Source organism: Pogoniulus pusillus, chromosome 31, assembly GCF_015220805.1.
Source record: "Pogoniulus pusillus isolate bPogPus1 chromosome 31, bPogPus1.pri, whole genome shotgun sequence".
NCBI lineage: Eukaryota > Metazoa > Chordata > Aves > Piciformes > Lybiidae > Pogoniulus > Pogoniulus pusillus.
In genome coordinates this window covers 2,412,546-2,428,579 of record NC_087294.1, presented here as the reverse complement: position 1 = coordinate 2,428,579, position 16,034 = coordinate 2,412,546, and the positions used below count along the sequence as shown (strand labels likewise).

General features: G+C 45.5%; 1 protein-coding gene across 1 annotated transcript in view; it reads left to right on the top strand.

Annotated features, from left to right (window-relative positions):
- Positions 1–16,034, top strand: part of IPCEF1 (interaction protein for cytohesin exchange factors 1) — a 47,480-nt gene that overhangs the window by 15,603 nt on the left and 15,843 nt on the right. The window contains exons 6-7 of the mRNA XM_064169438.1: positions 3,542–3,630; positions 14,267–14,405. Coding sequence (XP_064025508.1) covers positions 3,542–3,630; positions 14,267–14,405 — 228 coding nt within the window. The remainder of the gene's footprint in view (positions 1–3,541; positions 3,631–14,266; positions 14,406–16,034) is intronic.

The window sequence follows — 16,034 nt, the reverse complement described above, 5'->3', positions numbered from 1 at the left end:
TTAGGTGTTCTGGTTTATATCAAGGTTTTGGGTATGTAATGCCACTATTGATTCATCTGATCAGGCTCCATCCATGCTTTGGTTCCATTTGTACTCTACGCTAACAAGCAGATTAGGGGCTGGTAAGCAGATGCCATCAATTTCAGCAGGTCTCATAATTGATTTTCTTCCCTCTTCTTTCCCCCTTCCCTCCCCCTTCCCTCCCCCTTCCCTCTTCCCTTCCCTCTTCCCATCCCTCTTCCCTTCCCTTTTCCCTTCCCTCCCCCTTCCCTCTTCCCTTCCCTCTTCCCTTCCCTCTTCCCTTCCCTTTTCCCTTCCCTCCCCCCTTCCCTCCCCCCTTCCCTCCCTCTTCCTTCCATTTCATAGTTCCTTTTTAATTTCTTGTTAGAAAAACTGTTAATTCCCCTACCACCAAATTCCTCTGAAACCAATTTTCTATCAGTCTGAAACAGAACCATAGAATGTTCTGGGTTGGAAATGTCATCTTGTCCAACCCTCTCTGCAGTAAGCAGGGGTATCCTCAACTAGAGCAGGTTGCCCAGAGCCCTGTTGAGCCTCACTTTTAATTTCTCCAGACATAATTAGGATAAAGGGCTAGTCATCAAGAAATGCATGCTAATCATAATCAGGGAGGAAGTATCCAAACATGTTGCTCATGTTGGTGGAGGTTGCTGGAAGATCTGGATGATCAAAATCCTATACATGGCAGCAAATAATTTTTATGAAGTCTCAGAAAAGGTGGCATTGGTTGCTGTGGTTCAACTGAAAATTATCAAACAACTCAGAATGAGAAAGCAGAACTCATTTTAGTTAAGAAAAATGACAGAAAGCTACAAAATAATCCAACTAACAACCTTTGCAGCAGGTTATCTTACCTAATCCAACCACCCTGCAATAAATACAAAAATAGCCAAGAATAATTCTTCAGTTGAAGCTGCTGGCCCATTTCTCCTTCAGAACAAGCACTTTGGCTTTAATGTCAAGCAACTCTCTTCATTCCATGTGTGGTGTTTTTGGCATGTGCTCCAGTACTGCCATGAGCATGGATTTACCACCCCAGTGATATGCCTGGGCAGACCTTGAGTATTGTGTCCAGTTCTGGTCCCCCCAGTTCAAGAGAGATGTTGAGGTGCTAGAATGTGTTCAGAGAAGGGTGACAAAGCTGGTGAGGGGCCTGGAACAGAAACCCTATGAGGAGAGGCTGAGGGAGCTGGGGGTGTGCAGCCTGGAGAAGAGGAAGCTCAGGGGTGACCTCATTGCTGTCTACAACTACCTGAAGGGAGACTGTAGCCAGGTGGGTTTGGTCTCTTCTCCCAGGCAACCACCAATAGAACAAGGGGACACAGTCTCAAGCTGTGCCAGGGGAGGTCTAGGCTGGATGTTAGGAGGGAGTTGTTGCCAGAGAGAGTGACTGGCATTGGAATGGGCTGCCCAGAGAGGTGTTGGAGTCGCCATCCCTGGAGGTGTTGAAGAAAAGATTGGATGAGGCATTTGGTGCCATGGTCTGGTTGACTGGATAGGTCTGGGTGCTAGGTTGGACTGGACGATCTTGGAGGTCTCTTCCAACCTGGTTGATTCTATGATTCTATGACCTACATGTAAAAAAATGCTACCATTACCCACAGTCACTTCTGTTCCTCCTGACCCAGTTCTCTCCTTTGCCTCACATGCCATAACTGTTCAGGAGGGTCTTGGCATTTGCTACTTGTATATGCATGCAGTTTCTATGTGTTTTAACACCCCTCCAACCCTATTTGCCTATTTAGAGTGTCAGAAACAGCTGTTGGTTCTTTTTCAGTTTTTCTATGTGCCTAAAAGGAAAGCTGCAGAAACAATAAACTCTTTACCAAGAGTTCTTCAAGAAGTCATTGAATGAGCCTTAGAATTTGATATAAGCCTTACTGCAGCCAGCCTTAGTCCTTTACACTGAGCTGTGCCAGCAGACGGTATCAGCCTTGTTATTTAAAAGCCTATAATGCTGCAAACAACATAGGGAGAAAAGAAAATGAAACTTTTCAGGTTTCACTTTTCAGGTTAACATATTAGAAACCTCTCTCTCACATGTACAAAATTCTTCTATCTCAAAACTTTGCACCCTTCACACTCTGGTTACTAAATCTCCCCCAAATGACATACACAAAGAGAGTATTGATTTAGTTAAAAGATATTCCAAGGTGATTATCAAGCCATCAAGTCTGGCTCTTACAAAGTACTCCCAGAACACAAACGACCTTGCCCCACTCGGGAAGAGAGCTGAAGTATTGCTTCCACTGGTGATACCCAGCTGCTTATGAATGGTACAAGCTACTGCTGGGGACCAGTGGAGGGAGAGGGAGACTCCTCTGGAGACCACAGTGGCAGCCTCTGCTCTTGTGACACTACACACTCACTTATGTTGTACTTGCTAAGGTCCAGCTGTCTTTGCAGACTTTCATAGCCCCAGCTCAGTCAGTTGGGGTTGAGTGCAAACACCCTTCACCCATGGTGCAAGGGCAGGATGCAAGCACTTGCTCCTACAAACGTTGGATGTGAATGGCTGACAGGTCCTGGAAGCTTTAGCAGAGGAAAGCGATCATGGTCGGTGGCTGCAGCCAGGCCCTGGGAATAGGAAATGGCAACTACCTTTCCTTTGATATGTCTCCCTTTGTCAATGATTATCACTTAATTTAATCCACTTTTAAAATGCATCTAAGAAAATGCTTTCACCTGCTGGCCAGGTAGCTGAAAGAAGCAAGAATGTGACTGGTTCTTTGTCATGTGTGAAGTGATATGCAGGCTCCATTAAAACAATAAAGAGATGTGCAGTCCTAGAGCTCTGTGTTTAGATTTAGAACTAGCTCTGCTCATAGACTCATAGAATAGTCCAAGCTGGAAGGAATCTTCAAACATCTTCTAGTTCAAGTCCCTGCCCTGCAGTCAGCAGGGACATCCTCAACTAGGAGAGGTTGCCCAGGGCACCATCAAGCCTCACTCTGAATAACCCCAGGGAAGGGGCCCCACTGTACCGCTGTGCTGCATGGCAGGCCTGTTTGAGTTACCATGTAGTGACAAAAGTTTCTCATGAGGCTGCTCTATGGTTCCCCAAACACCATGTGAGCAATCTTTTCCTCCAAAATTGCATCCCAAATGCCATTGCCTGTTGTTAGCTTGAGGAAAATTTACTCATTGCAGAGATTAAGGGACAGGAGTTGCCACTCACAAGAGGTCTCTCTAGTACAGACAAGAAATGATGCAGCCTTTCTTGTAAAGGAAGGAAAAAAGTGCCCCCCAGAAGCTATTTGTGAAGCTAGCTAGAGCAGTGCCATCCAGTGTGTTCTGCCAAAGGAAATTAACACTTTTGTTTTTCACTGAAAGGAAAAATGTTGCCGTGAAGTAATGTGCCATTACTACCAGTTGGTTAATTTTCATTGTAGGAGATGGTGACTTGTTACAGTGTGATACTCAGACCTATTTGGTGACCTTTGGTTACCATAGCACTGCAAAGAAAAAATGAGTATTGGTCTAATGCTTTGGTTTTGCTTATTTTCCATGTCTGCCTCAGAATGCTACAGTGAAAGTGAACATGATGATCCAGAAATAACAGACACACCACCACCTCCCTATACAGTCCAGCCACCACCTCCTCCTTTGGTAAGTGTTACAGCAATTAGCTTGTTTCTTGTTGAGCAGTTGAAAAAAATGGTCTTGATGTGATGGACCTTTTAGGAATAATCTAAATCAGAGGCTGGAAATGCTTACCCTGAGTGCCTGTGAAGTGAGGATACCTGACTGCCCCTGTCCTGCAGCAGGGCGTGCAGTTACTGCAGCCTGCACTGCTGGAAGCCTTGCACCGTCAGACGCAGTCACTCTGCCTCGTACACTCGTTACGTCTGTTCTGTGCAAGGCTTCTACCACGCTGCCATAGCTTAGTTTTTAATGCATATTGTTTAATAAGCCCCAGGTCTTTCTTGTTGTGACCCCAGTAGCCTCATCCAACAGAGATGAGGGAGCTGGGCCTGTTTAGCCTGGAGAAGAGGAGGCTCAGGGGTGATGTTATTACTGTCTACAACTACCTGAAGGGGCATTGTAGCCAGGTGGGGGGTGGCCTCTTCTCCCAGGCAACCAGCAATAGAACAAGGGGACACAGTCTCAAGTTGTGCCAGGGTAGGTATAGGCTGGATGTTAGGAAGAAGTTCTTCACAGAGAGAGTGATTGGCATTGGAATGGGCTGCCCAGGGAGGTGGTGGAGGCACCGTCCCTGGGGGTCTTCAAGAAAAGCCTGGATGAGGCACTTGGTGCCATGGTCTGGTTGATTGGTTAGGGCAGGGTGCTAGGTTGGACTGGATGATCTTGGAGGTCTCTTCCAACCTGGTTGATTCTATGATTCTATGATTCTATTTGGGCCACTCTTCAGACTGCTGAATTTGAGGCTGCCTTCATGACAATGAAGTGAGGGGGAAGAAGCCTCTTCTTACTGTGATAAAATTAGTTCTTTTCCTCTTCTTCTGGAAAATAGACTAATTAAAAAAGTAATCCTCTCAAAAACTATGCTATTTTTCTCTCTTACTGTAGCATATCTGCCCAAAGTACTCTTCCCTGCTTCATTTCATTTCATAGATTAGAATAAGGCCTATGCATCATTTTATCTAATCAAATTGACTAACCTAATTATTAGCCAATTATCACCCTATTAGTCTTGTTTCTATATTATTGTTTTCCTTGATGATCTCATCTGCCTTTATATGCACTTTAAGACATGAGATTTACTTATTTCTGTTTTGAGGAATGAGTGATCTAGTTTGAATGGCAATGTAGCTGAAATGAGGAATGCTGAGCTCAAGCCTTCCCCTTCTGCGACTGGAAGCTAACGTCGATAGCTAACGCAGTGATACAGTTAGTACCAAATCATGCCACTGTGCCCCGTGGAAGCGAGTGTTTGCTGCCTCACTGGCCTGGTACCAGTTCCTGCATGCTGTGCTCAAGTCACATGAGGTAGCTAGGGTGAGCACTGAGGCAGTGAGGCAAGCACAGATTTTAGCTCTACAGATGAGCTTGTGCCATCATAGACAGTAGAAAGAAGTCTTGCACAAGGCTGCCTGTCAACCTTTCATTTTCTCACGTAAAGCCGGGAGTGTAAGCCACTGTCACCCACTTGCCCCCTTCTGTTTCAGCCAGATGAGTCACACAGTATCACAGTATCATCAGGGTTGGAAGAGACCTCATAGATCATCAAGTCCAACCCTTTACCACAGAGCTCAAGGCCAGACCATGGCACCAAGTGCCACATCCAACCTTGCCTTGAACAGCTCCAGGGACGGCGACTCCACCACCTCCCCGGGCAGCCCATTCCAGTGTCCAATGACTCTCTCAGGGAAGAACTTTCTCCTCACCTCCAGCCTAAATCTCCCCTGGCGCAGCCTGAGGCTGTGTCCTCTTGTTCTGGTGCTGGCCACCTGAGAGAAGAGAGCAACCTCCTCCTGGCCACAACCTCCCCTCAGGTAGTTGTAGACAGCAATAAGGTCTCCCCTGAGCCTCCTCTTCTCCAGGCTAACCAATCCCAGCTCCCTCAGCCTCTCCTCGTAGGGCTGTGCTCAAGGCCTCTCCCCAGCCTCGTCGCCCTTCTCTGGACACACTCAAGCATCTCAATGTCCCTCCTGAACTGGGGGGCCCAGAACTGAACACAGTACTCAAGGTGTGGTCTAACCAGTGCAGAGTACAGGGGCAGAATGACCTCCCTGCTCCTGCTGGCCACACCATTCCTGATGCAGGCCAGGATGCCACTGGCTCTCTTGGCCACCTGGGCACACTTCTGGCTCAAATGAGTCAGTCCTCATTTCCTCTCCTGAAACAGTTGTGTAAGGTTAGCCACTGTAAAACCCACCTGACACTCTGCTGCCTGGTTTTGACTGCTGTGTATAACATGATTCTTTATTGCCTGTATTAACTAGAAGACAAATGTGATCCACTGGCTATAAATACTGAAGAAAATAGAAACTGTGGCAAGATGTCTAGAAGAGTTAGTCTGGGCACAGGGCTGATAATGAAGCATCTTGAATTTTATACCTCACTGGCTTAGCTTGCCTTTAAGAGGTTTTCATCTGCTCACCTCTGAGTCCATGCCTGCATTTTCCCAGATGATGAGTTCTAAACAGATGCTGGGTTTTATTGTTCTGGTTTTCTGGCTTCCTGCTGCTTGCCAATCTGTTGCTGCAAGGAAATCTCGAGTTATCTCCTTCCCATATACTCTTCTTGAGTGCTGGACTCCACATTTTATCAGGCGATACATGGGAGGCAGGCTATGCTGCAGGTGCCAAGCATATCTTAGTTCCTCAGTCTTTCCCTTGAAGATTATCCTCACACTGGCATTTCCCTCTGCTAGATGATTTCACTTCTACTCATCCACAATTTACAATCCCTTGCCCCGTGGACAAAGGTTTGTGTTTTCTGAGCAAAGCTGCTGCCTTGTCAACTTAGGAATGGGCACTGGAATATGTTCCAGCTGCCATGGGTCTGACCTGTGCTCAGCTTGCTTGTGTGGTGGGTGGGAACTGTAAGGTATCAACACAGCAATGTTTGACTGCAAGCCAGTCTTTTAAATACCTGATTTAATGTTCCTTTCCCTTCTGGAGCATTAGTTGAGGTAGAAAACCACTGGAAGGATTGGGGAAGCACAGCTTCTACTGGAAAGTCAATTCTAGGTGCAGAGCTCTTGGTTGTCTCAGGGAAAGCTGAGACAGCTGCTTGCTGCCTATTTCTTCAGTGCTGAGTTTTTGCCCCAACTTTTGGAATAAATTCATCCAACATGGGATGGATTTTGATTGATTCCTTGTGTGTAGAGGAGCCCTTTTGGACAGCTTGTTACAAAGGGGAAACCAGGAGGGGCACTAACAGAACCTCCACGCTGGACTTCCAAAGGGCAGACTTCAGCCTATTAAAGGAACTAATTCAGAAACTTCCTTGGGAAAAAGCCCTTGGAAACAGAGGGGTCCAGGAAGGTTGGACCTGCTTCAAGAAAGAACTCCTGCAGGCACAGGAGCAGCTGTGCCACTGAGCCGGCAGAGGAGCCGAGGAGGGAGGCAGCCAGACTGGATGGGCAGGGAGCTGCTGAAGGAATTAAAGACAAAAAAGAGAGTGTATCACCTTTGGAAAAGAGGGGAGGTGTCCCAGGAGAAGTTCAAGGAAGTTGCTAGGTCTTGTAGAGGAAAAATGAGAGAGGCAAAAGCCCACTTGGAGCTCAGGCTGGCCACGGCTGTCAAGGAGAATAAAAAGTGTTTCTTTAAATATCTGAATGGCAGAGAAGGGCCAAGGACAACCTCCAGTCCTTGTTAGATAGAGAGGGGAACATAGTGACAAAGGATGAGGAAAAGGCAGAGGTGCTTAACACCTTCTTTGCCTCAATCTTCACTAGTGGGACAGGTTGTCTCCAGGACAGCTGGACTCCTGAAGTGGTGGATGGAGTCAGGGACCAGTACAGTCCCCCTCTAATCCATGAGGAAGCAGTAAGGGACCTGCTGTGTCATTTGGATCCTCACAAGTCCATGGGACCGGATGGGATCCACCCTAGGGTGCTGAGAGAGCTGGCAGCTGAGCTGGCCAAGCCACTCTCACAGTATCACAGTATCACAGTATCACCAAGGTTGGAAGAGACCTCACAGATCATCAAGTCCAACCCTTTACCACAGTGCCCAAGGCTAGACCATGGCACCAAGTGCCACATCCAACCTTGCCTTGAACTGCCCCAGGGACGACGACTCCACCACCTCCCCGGGCAGCCCATTCCAGTGCCCAATGACTCTCTCAGTGAAGAACTTTCTCCTCACCTCGAGCCGAAATTTCCCCTGGCGCAGCCTGAGGCTGTGTCCTCTTGTTCTGGAGCTGGCCACCTGAGAGAAGAGAGCAACCTCCTCCTGGCCACAACCACCCTTCAGGTAGTTGTAGACTCCATCATTTATCAGCAGTCCTGGCTCACTGGAGAGGTCCCCAGAGACTGGAAGCTGCCAATGTGATTCCCATGCACAAGAAGGGTCGTAAGGAGGAGCCAGAAAACTACAGACCTGTGAGCCTGACCTCAGTGCCAGGCAAGGGCATGGAACAGGTAATCTTGGGTGCCATCACAAAGCACCTACAGGATGGCCAAGGGATCAGGCCCAGCCAGCATGGGTTTAGGAAGGGCAGGTCCTGTCTCACCAACCTGATCTCCTTTTATGATCAGGTTACCTACCTGGTGAATGTGGGGCAGGCTGTGGATGTAGTCTACCTGGACTTCAGCAAAGCCTTTGACACTGTCTGCCACAAGAAGCTCCTGGCAAAACTGGCAGCTCATGGCTTGGACAGGTTCACTCTGTGCTGGATCAAGAACTGCCTGGATGGCAGAGCCCAGAGAGTGGTGGTGAATGGTGCCACATCCAGTTGGCAGCTGTCACTAGTGGTGTGCCCCAGGGATCAGTGCTGGGCACAGTCCTGTTCAATATCTTTATTGATGATCTGGATGAGGGGATTGAGTCCAGCAGCAGTAAGTTTGCAGATGACACCAAGCTGGGAGCAGCTGTGGATCTGTTGGAAGGTAGGAGAGCCCTGCAGAGGGACCTGGCCAGGCTGGATGGGTGGGCAGAGGCCAATGGAATGAGATTTAACAAGGTCAAGTGCAGGGTTCTGCACTTTGGCCACAACAACCCCAAGCAGCACTACAGGCTGGGGACTGAGTGTCTGGAAAGCAGCCAGGAGGAAAGGGATCTGGGGGTACTGATAGATAGTAGCTGAAGATGAGCCAGCAGTGTGCCCAGGTGGCCAAGAGAGCCAGTGGCATCCTGGCCTGCAGCAGGAACAGTGTGGCCAGTAGGACAAGGGAGGTTATTCTGCCCCTGTACTCAGCACTGGTCAGGCCACACCTTGAGTCCTGTGTCCAGTTCTGGGCCCCTCAATTCAAGAGAGATGTTGAGGTGCTGGAAGGTGTCCAGAGAAGGGCAACAAAGCTGGTGAGGGGCCTGGAACACAAACCCTGTGAGGAGAGGCTGAGGGAGCTGGGCCTGTTTAGCCTGGAGAAGAGGAGGCTCAGGGATGATCTTATTACTGTCTACAACTACCTGAAGGGAGGCTGTAGCCAGGTGGGGTTGGTCTCTTCTCCCAGGCAACCAGCAATAGAACAAGGGGACACAGTCTCAAGTTGTACCGGGGGAGGTCTAGGCTGGCTGTTAGGAGGAAGTTGTTGCCAGAGAGAGTGATTGGCATTGGAATGAGCTGCCCAGGGAGGTGGTGGAGTCACCATCCCTGGAGGTGTTCAAGAAAAGCCTGGCTGAGGCACTTAGTGCCATGGTCTGGTTGATTGGACAGGGCTGGGTGCTAGGTTGGACTGGATGATCTTGGAGGTCTCTTCCAACCTGGTTGATTCTATGATTCTATGATTCTAATTGATGTGAGATGGTATTTTTTCCCAAAATATTGTATATTAGTTTTGCTATTCACAGCTCTTGCCACCCCCAACCACTAACTTTAATAATATTCAGGTTCTTGCATGGTCATGGAAACATTCAATGGGTAATATCTAGATCTAGTAATAACTAGCAAAATATATAAACATTAATTGAGCTGGAAGAGAAGATTCCTGAGGTCAACTGCCACTTGTGGTCAATATACCACTTGTCCAGTAGATGGACTCAAGGAGCTCTTTCTGCTGATGGCAGAAGGCAAAGGAGAATCACAAAGAGGCTTTAAGTATGTTTATTATTTGACTCATGAGACTGGCCACAGACCCAGACAGTGTCCAAATGCTTTCAGGGATCTCTGTCTTGCCAGCTGCTGAGACTTGATTCTTCTCAGGCTTCTGGGGAAAGAGGCAGACAATCTCTGACCTTGTCTCCTGGCTCCTCTGGATGATCTGTGTATCTCCAGGGCTTCTAGTCTTAGCAGGAGACTTTCAGGTGCAGGCAGGATGTGCTGTGATGTGCAGTCTCAGCACGATGTCACGCTGGCCATGCAGGCTGATCACGTGCTGGCATTTAGAGTCTGTCCCCAGTAAACTCACGACAGTGGAGTTTCCAGGCAAACCATAAGGCAGTAAGCAATGGCAGCAGGCAACAGCAGGCACAAATAGCACTGCAGAGCACAGCAGAGCACAGAGGAGCAGGTTGTTTTATCAATGTGGGGTGAGATCAATTGCCCTTTGGAGAGAGAATAGCCAATTGGAATGGCACTTAGCCAAACCTGACCATATAAGCAAAGCCACAGGCTCTTTACCCAACTTTGGGAAAAGCACAGGCCTTGCACTGGGCAGGCACAAGCTGAGTGTGTGTACCTTGTTTACCACAGGACTCTGGGCAGGCCAGAGTCCTTAGACTTAGTGGCTCAGGTTCTTTTGTCTTCTTTCTTGCGCTTGCTTCTCTCATGGAGGATAAAAACATGTCTGGGCAAGCCAGGACATGGATTAAGGCTGTTTTGGGCCTCTCAGGCCTACCACAACACAGCCTTCTGGAATCTTTTCGGATTACAGCTGTCAGACTTATGCATCCATAACACCCAGCCCAGCACCAAAATGACCCAGGCATTGGCTGGGGTTAATTTGGTTTTATTATTTATTTTAAAAAAGGGTCACTTATTTATTTATTTATTATATATGTATCTAAAATTGCATTTCTTCCTCCTGAGAGTCAAAAGGACTTTGCAAAATGGGAATTAGGAGCTGCACACATCTTTCAAAACTGAAACAATGCTGTTTTAATAAGAAAGGCTTCCAAATTTCTTGAGATTAATTCCAGACTGTAAACCTAGCATGGAAGCTAATAGCTACCCAGGTTCAGGCTCTGTTATGTGTTAGAGCTGCAGTACTCCTAGCACAGACTTTTCATTTGGCTGCCCAGGGAAGTGGTGGAGTTGCTGTCTCTGAAGGTGTTCAAGCAAAGCCTGGATGAGGCATTTAGTGCCATGGTCTGGTTGACTGGCTAGGGCTGGGTGCTAGGTTGGACTGGATGATCTTGGAGGTCTCTTCCAACCTGGCTGATTCCATGATTCTATGATTCTAACTCAAAGCATTTAAAAACTCAAAAATAGAAAAAAAAAAGAATGAGATTTCTATGTTTATGCATGCACTTGGATACTGCTGAAGAAAAAAAAGTGAATGAAGAACAAGTAAAATTTAGCATAGGTAGGGCAAAAATTACACTGACCACCTGCATTAATTTCTTTGTACATGAATGGATTTACAGTTCAAATCCCAGCAGCTATGCTGAGACAATAGATTTCATCAGTCCCAAAAGAGCAGTTAAGGTATTTCATGGTTATAATTTGTCTCTAGAAAAAGTGCCTAGAGACACGTTGATCTCCAGCGGAATCCTTATGATCTGCTGGTTCAAGCATGTGCTTTGAAAAATGTCCTCAGCTGGAAAATTTATTACATGGATTATTGCAAAACTTCTAAAGGAACCACTCCAGCAAGTCAGGAAAACATTTGTCATGCCAAAGTTAAAAAACTCATGACATATATGTAGAGGAAAAGAAACACATTCTGGTACTCATCTTTATTCTCATCCACCTTTATTTTTGTTTAACACACAATGAAAATGAAAACAAAGATACACTTCACTCAGTGAAGCACAGTTGTCATTTCAATGGCTCTTTCCTTTGCATGGACAAATGCCATAAGAATAAAGGTGAGATCTAACCTCTTTGTCTCCTGTCTTTGAACAATTGAATTCAGACTGTTCAAACAATGTGCATGGGAGCTTTATCTGCCTGGTTGTTCTGCTTGACTATTCAAAATCTTCAATGACTTGTCTGTGTGATAGGAGCTCTTAGATTGAATGTTTCAGGTCACCTGTGTTCCCAGGGACATTTTATCACTCATACGCATAATGTACAGCAGCATCTCCTTGTCCTCTGTTTTAAGGTGCACCTGAAACATAACACTGCACTTCTTATAACAGGAATATGAGCTAAGTCTGGTTTTGAACAGTGTTGGAGTAATGGTTTTGAAAAATTACAAAATAAAAAAATCTACCAGCAAGTGGTGACTCACAGTGTGGTATTGATCCTCATTTTCTGACCTGATTAGTGTCCATGTGATACAGCTAGATTAGAAGCATAGGAAGGCAAATTTACTTCTGAATGTGAAAAGGAAGTAGTTTACATTACAATAACACTGAATTGCACAAGTCTGTATATCGTAATCCAAAAACTTCTCACTCTTGGTTTGGTTCATATGAAAGCATCTTATTTCTAGTTTACCAGGTTACACATAAGTATTCCTGGCTAATCCCTACATTGCATTTGCAGCTTGATCCAGATTTCTGTTGTCCAGCTTCCCAAGTTTTACCTTCTTAGTAATTTTCAGTACTCCAGTCAAGTTATCTTCTCTTTTAATCCTTACACAAGTCTATTCTACATGTATATTAAGAACATGAAAGTGCCAAAATTGTGGTCCATCAAGTCTATGAGCACAGCCCTACGAGGAGAGGCTGAGGGAGCTGGGATTGGTTAGCCTGGAGAAGAGGAGGCTCAGGGGTGATCTTATTGCTGTCTACAACTACCTGAGGGGTGGTTGTGGCCAGGAGGAGGTTGCTCTCTTCTCTCAGGTGGCCAGCGCCAGAACAAGAGGACACAGCCTCAGGCTGTGCCAGGGGAAATTTAGGCTGGAGGTGAGGAGAAAGTTCTTCCCTGAGAGAGTCATTGGACACTGGAATGGGCTGCCCGGGGAGGTGGTGGAGTTGCTGTCCCTGGAGCTGTTCAAGGCAGGATTGGACATGGCACTTGGTGCCATGGTCTGGCCTTGAGCTCTGTGGTAGGGGGTTGGACTTGATGATCTGTGAGGTCTCTTCCAACCTTGATAATACTGTGATACTGTGACACTGTGATTCTGGCACGGACCAGAAGTGCATGGTTTGCAGAAGGAGTAAGTTTCTGCTGTAGCAGATAAGTTAGATCTGGATTTCAAATCATGATGATCTAATAAAAGTTTCTGATAGTTGCTAAGAGCTTCACTGCAGAGCTTTGTCTTCCATTGTCTTCCATTATTTATTACTGTCAGTTACTCTTCTGGGCATTATTATGTGTGTTTGTGGATGTGCTACTCGTGTGTCTGACTACCTTGGATTATCTTTTCAGTGGTGTTTGGTGCCTGGAAAGCAGACTAGTTCTACCTCTTCTTGCTTCTGGTGTCTAGATAACAGTATGATTCAATTGATGCAAATGCTTATTGCAGATGAAGAGCTGCCATCTATTTGCTTGTCTAGGATGCTAAATACCTTTCAAAACTATGATTTTTCTCTCAGCCTTTCTTTGCTTCTATTTACAGTAGTTAGATGTCTCTGAGACTACTGTGGTTGTATGTGTTCTCATTGAAGCAGTGTAACAAAAACACTGTGCAGGGCCTTAGAGTCTCTTAATGTTTCTGATCTGTTTCTAGTGAAGTTTGAGTCTTTTTCTAGAGTTGTGTGCTAAAGAATGAATGTTAACAGATGAATGAACAGCACAAATCTTGTACCAATTCCTTGTGCTTGCCCTCTGCCCCATAACCGACTGCTCTTTCCACTATTAACTTGCCATCACTTTACCCATCATCCTTTTTACCTTAGTAAATTATTAGTCCCTTGAAAGGAGCAGTTACAACGGCTGTATGTGATGAGAAAGTCAAGGCACTTCAGTGCTTGGGCTCATTTCTGTCTATCTGTGGTTATGCCATTGGTGGATTTATTGACTGTTTCAGGACAACTCCATGCTCAATAATTAATTCAGTTCCTTTTCTGTGACTGGCTTAGACCAGTAAAAGGAAAACAGTGTAAAGAGCGAATGTGATGGTGAGACCTAGCTTGTAAGGCTACATTCAACACATTCTCTTTTTTTTGGTTGACTTTTGCTTCTAGGTACTACCAGGTTTTAATCTTTTTTACTTCTACCTCCTTTATGGCTTAGTTTCTGAAGTTACAGCTCTGTAGGAGATTGGCTGCAATACCTCAGGCTTGTATAGATGGATAACTAGTCAGATTACATCAATTTCAGGTTAGTCAGTATTTCAGATGTAGAACCTAGGAACCAGAATAACTTGGAAATAATTTCTCCTTTCCCTCTCTCTCCCTCCTTTGTTTCTGGAAAGCAGGATGAGCAGAAGTCTTCTTTCACCCTAACTCTGTCAAGTGAAGCATCCTGTTCTCTCTCCTCCCCTGAAAGCACTTTCAATTCCCAAGAATCATTCTCTTCCTTGGTGTCCAAAGTAGTTAATTCCAAAATGCAGTCCTGGCTTGACCCAGTTAACAGCTCTGCCGCAGAAGAGGGTGATCAGCCTTTAACTTTGTGTGTACAGATTCACACTGATGAGCTACCAGAAGTGGACTGTGAAGAAGCAGCAGAAAGCCAGGAGGTCCAGAGCTCCAAACCCACTGGTGGATCACTGAACTCTTGTTTAGGTCCGGATGCAACAGAACAGAGATCACTAGCCACAGGTGAGCTAAAGAGACAGGAGATTTTTCTCTGTGGAACCATACAATGTGGGAGTTCAGGGATTTTCCTCTGCTTTTTTTTCCTGCTATTCTTTTATGTTCTTCACTGAAGAGTCTCCCAGTGCACATCATTTATGTGGCTTATTGTGCATTAATTATATAACCTAATATCTGATTGGTAAGTACTTTTACAGCTTCTCTCAATTTTTACTGCATGTTAAGATCATTGCCTCTGTATAAAATCCTAATATATTTTTATTAGCTTCCTGTTTCATTAGTTAGGATTGAATGAAATGTTTGAGAAAACTTGTCACAGAACTAACACCCTAATCAAACTGGCTTCAGTCAGAATTGGTGAGCATGGCATTAGGTCAACACAAATTTTAACATACAAGCAGTTGTGTTTATTTTTAGTGTGCATTCCTATTTATTTATTGTAATCATGGGGGAACAAGGGCAATCCTGAATCAGAAAGTCTATTGAGACTTTTTTTTAAAGCAAATGTGTGTCTCCATAGGCATCCTCATACCAAAATGTACTGCTAAATAAAAAATGCGGCGTAGGTTCAGAATTTGGTCATTTTTGTTGCTAATAGCTGCTGCCATAGCAAGGCAACATATCTTGCCTTTGGAGCAAAGCTTCATCTTCCTGCACTAAAAGGATTTGAAGCACATGAACTGCTTCTGATGTAGAATACGCTGAAAGGAGAATTACAGAACTTTAGAGGCTGGAAGGGACTTTCAGAGATCAAGCCCAAACCCTCTGCCAAAAGCAGGATCACCTAAGGTAGTCCATACAGGAACGCATCCAGGTGGATTTTTAGCCTCCATAGAAGGAGACTCCACAACCCCTCTGGACAGCCTGTTCTAGTGCTCTGTCACCCTCACTGTAAGGAAGTTTCTCCTCATGTTGAGGTGCAACCTTCTATGTTCCAGTTTGCACTTGCTGCTCATTGTCTTATTGCTGCAGACCACTTTTAGAAAAGAGATTGGCCCCATCCATGTGACACCCACCCTTCAGTTATTTATAGACATTGATGACATCTCTCAGTCTTCTCCAAGAAGGTATTCAACATGCTGCCTGGAGTGGTAATACATAAGGAAGCAATGATGTTCTTGTACATCAGCTCTGTCTATAATTCCAAATCCTTGTAAAGATGTGAAAGGAGTTGTGTAAAGAGCATTGTTGCCTCAGTACGATGCAAAATAAGCAGGCATCCAAAAGTTGTGGTTGAAGGTAATGCAAAGCAAGAGAAGTAGCACAGAGCTCGCTGTGAATTTAAGGTATTTCTCTGTAGTTAAACACATCACTGATTGAAAACTGATAGTAAGGCTCGTTAGCTGCATTATCAAAGGTATTTTACACAGATCAAGAGTTAGCATCTCTTCAGTTTGTCATATGCTTTTTCTGATTTTAGAGGAAATGGAATGAAGTATAGATTTTAGCACTGGTGAAAATTAACTTGGAGTGTTCTGCACTCAGCTTGTAGGCTGCTCTGATATATGTGCTATTTCTGTGGTGGAAAAGAGTAGATGTTTTGAGAGAGTTATTGCGGAATCTCATTTTTACAAGATCTGGCTTGCAGCAGGGAAAAGGCTGGAGCTGGTGGAAGCAGGATCCCTAATGAAAATG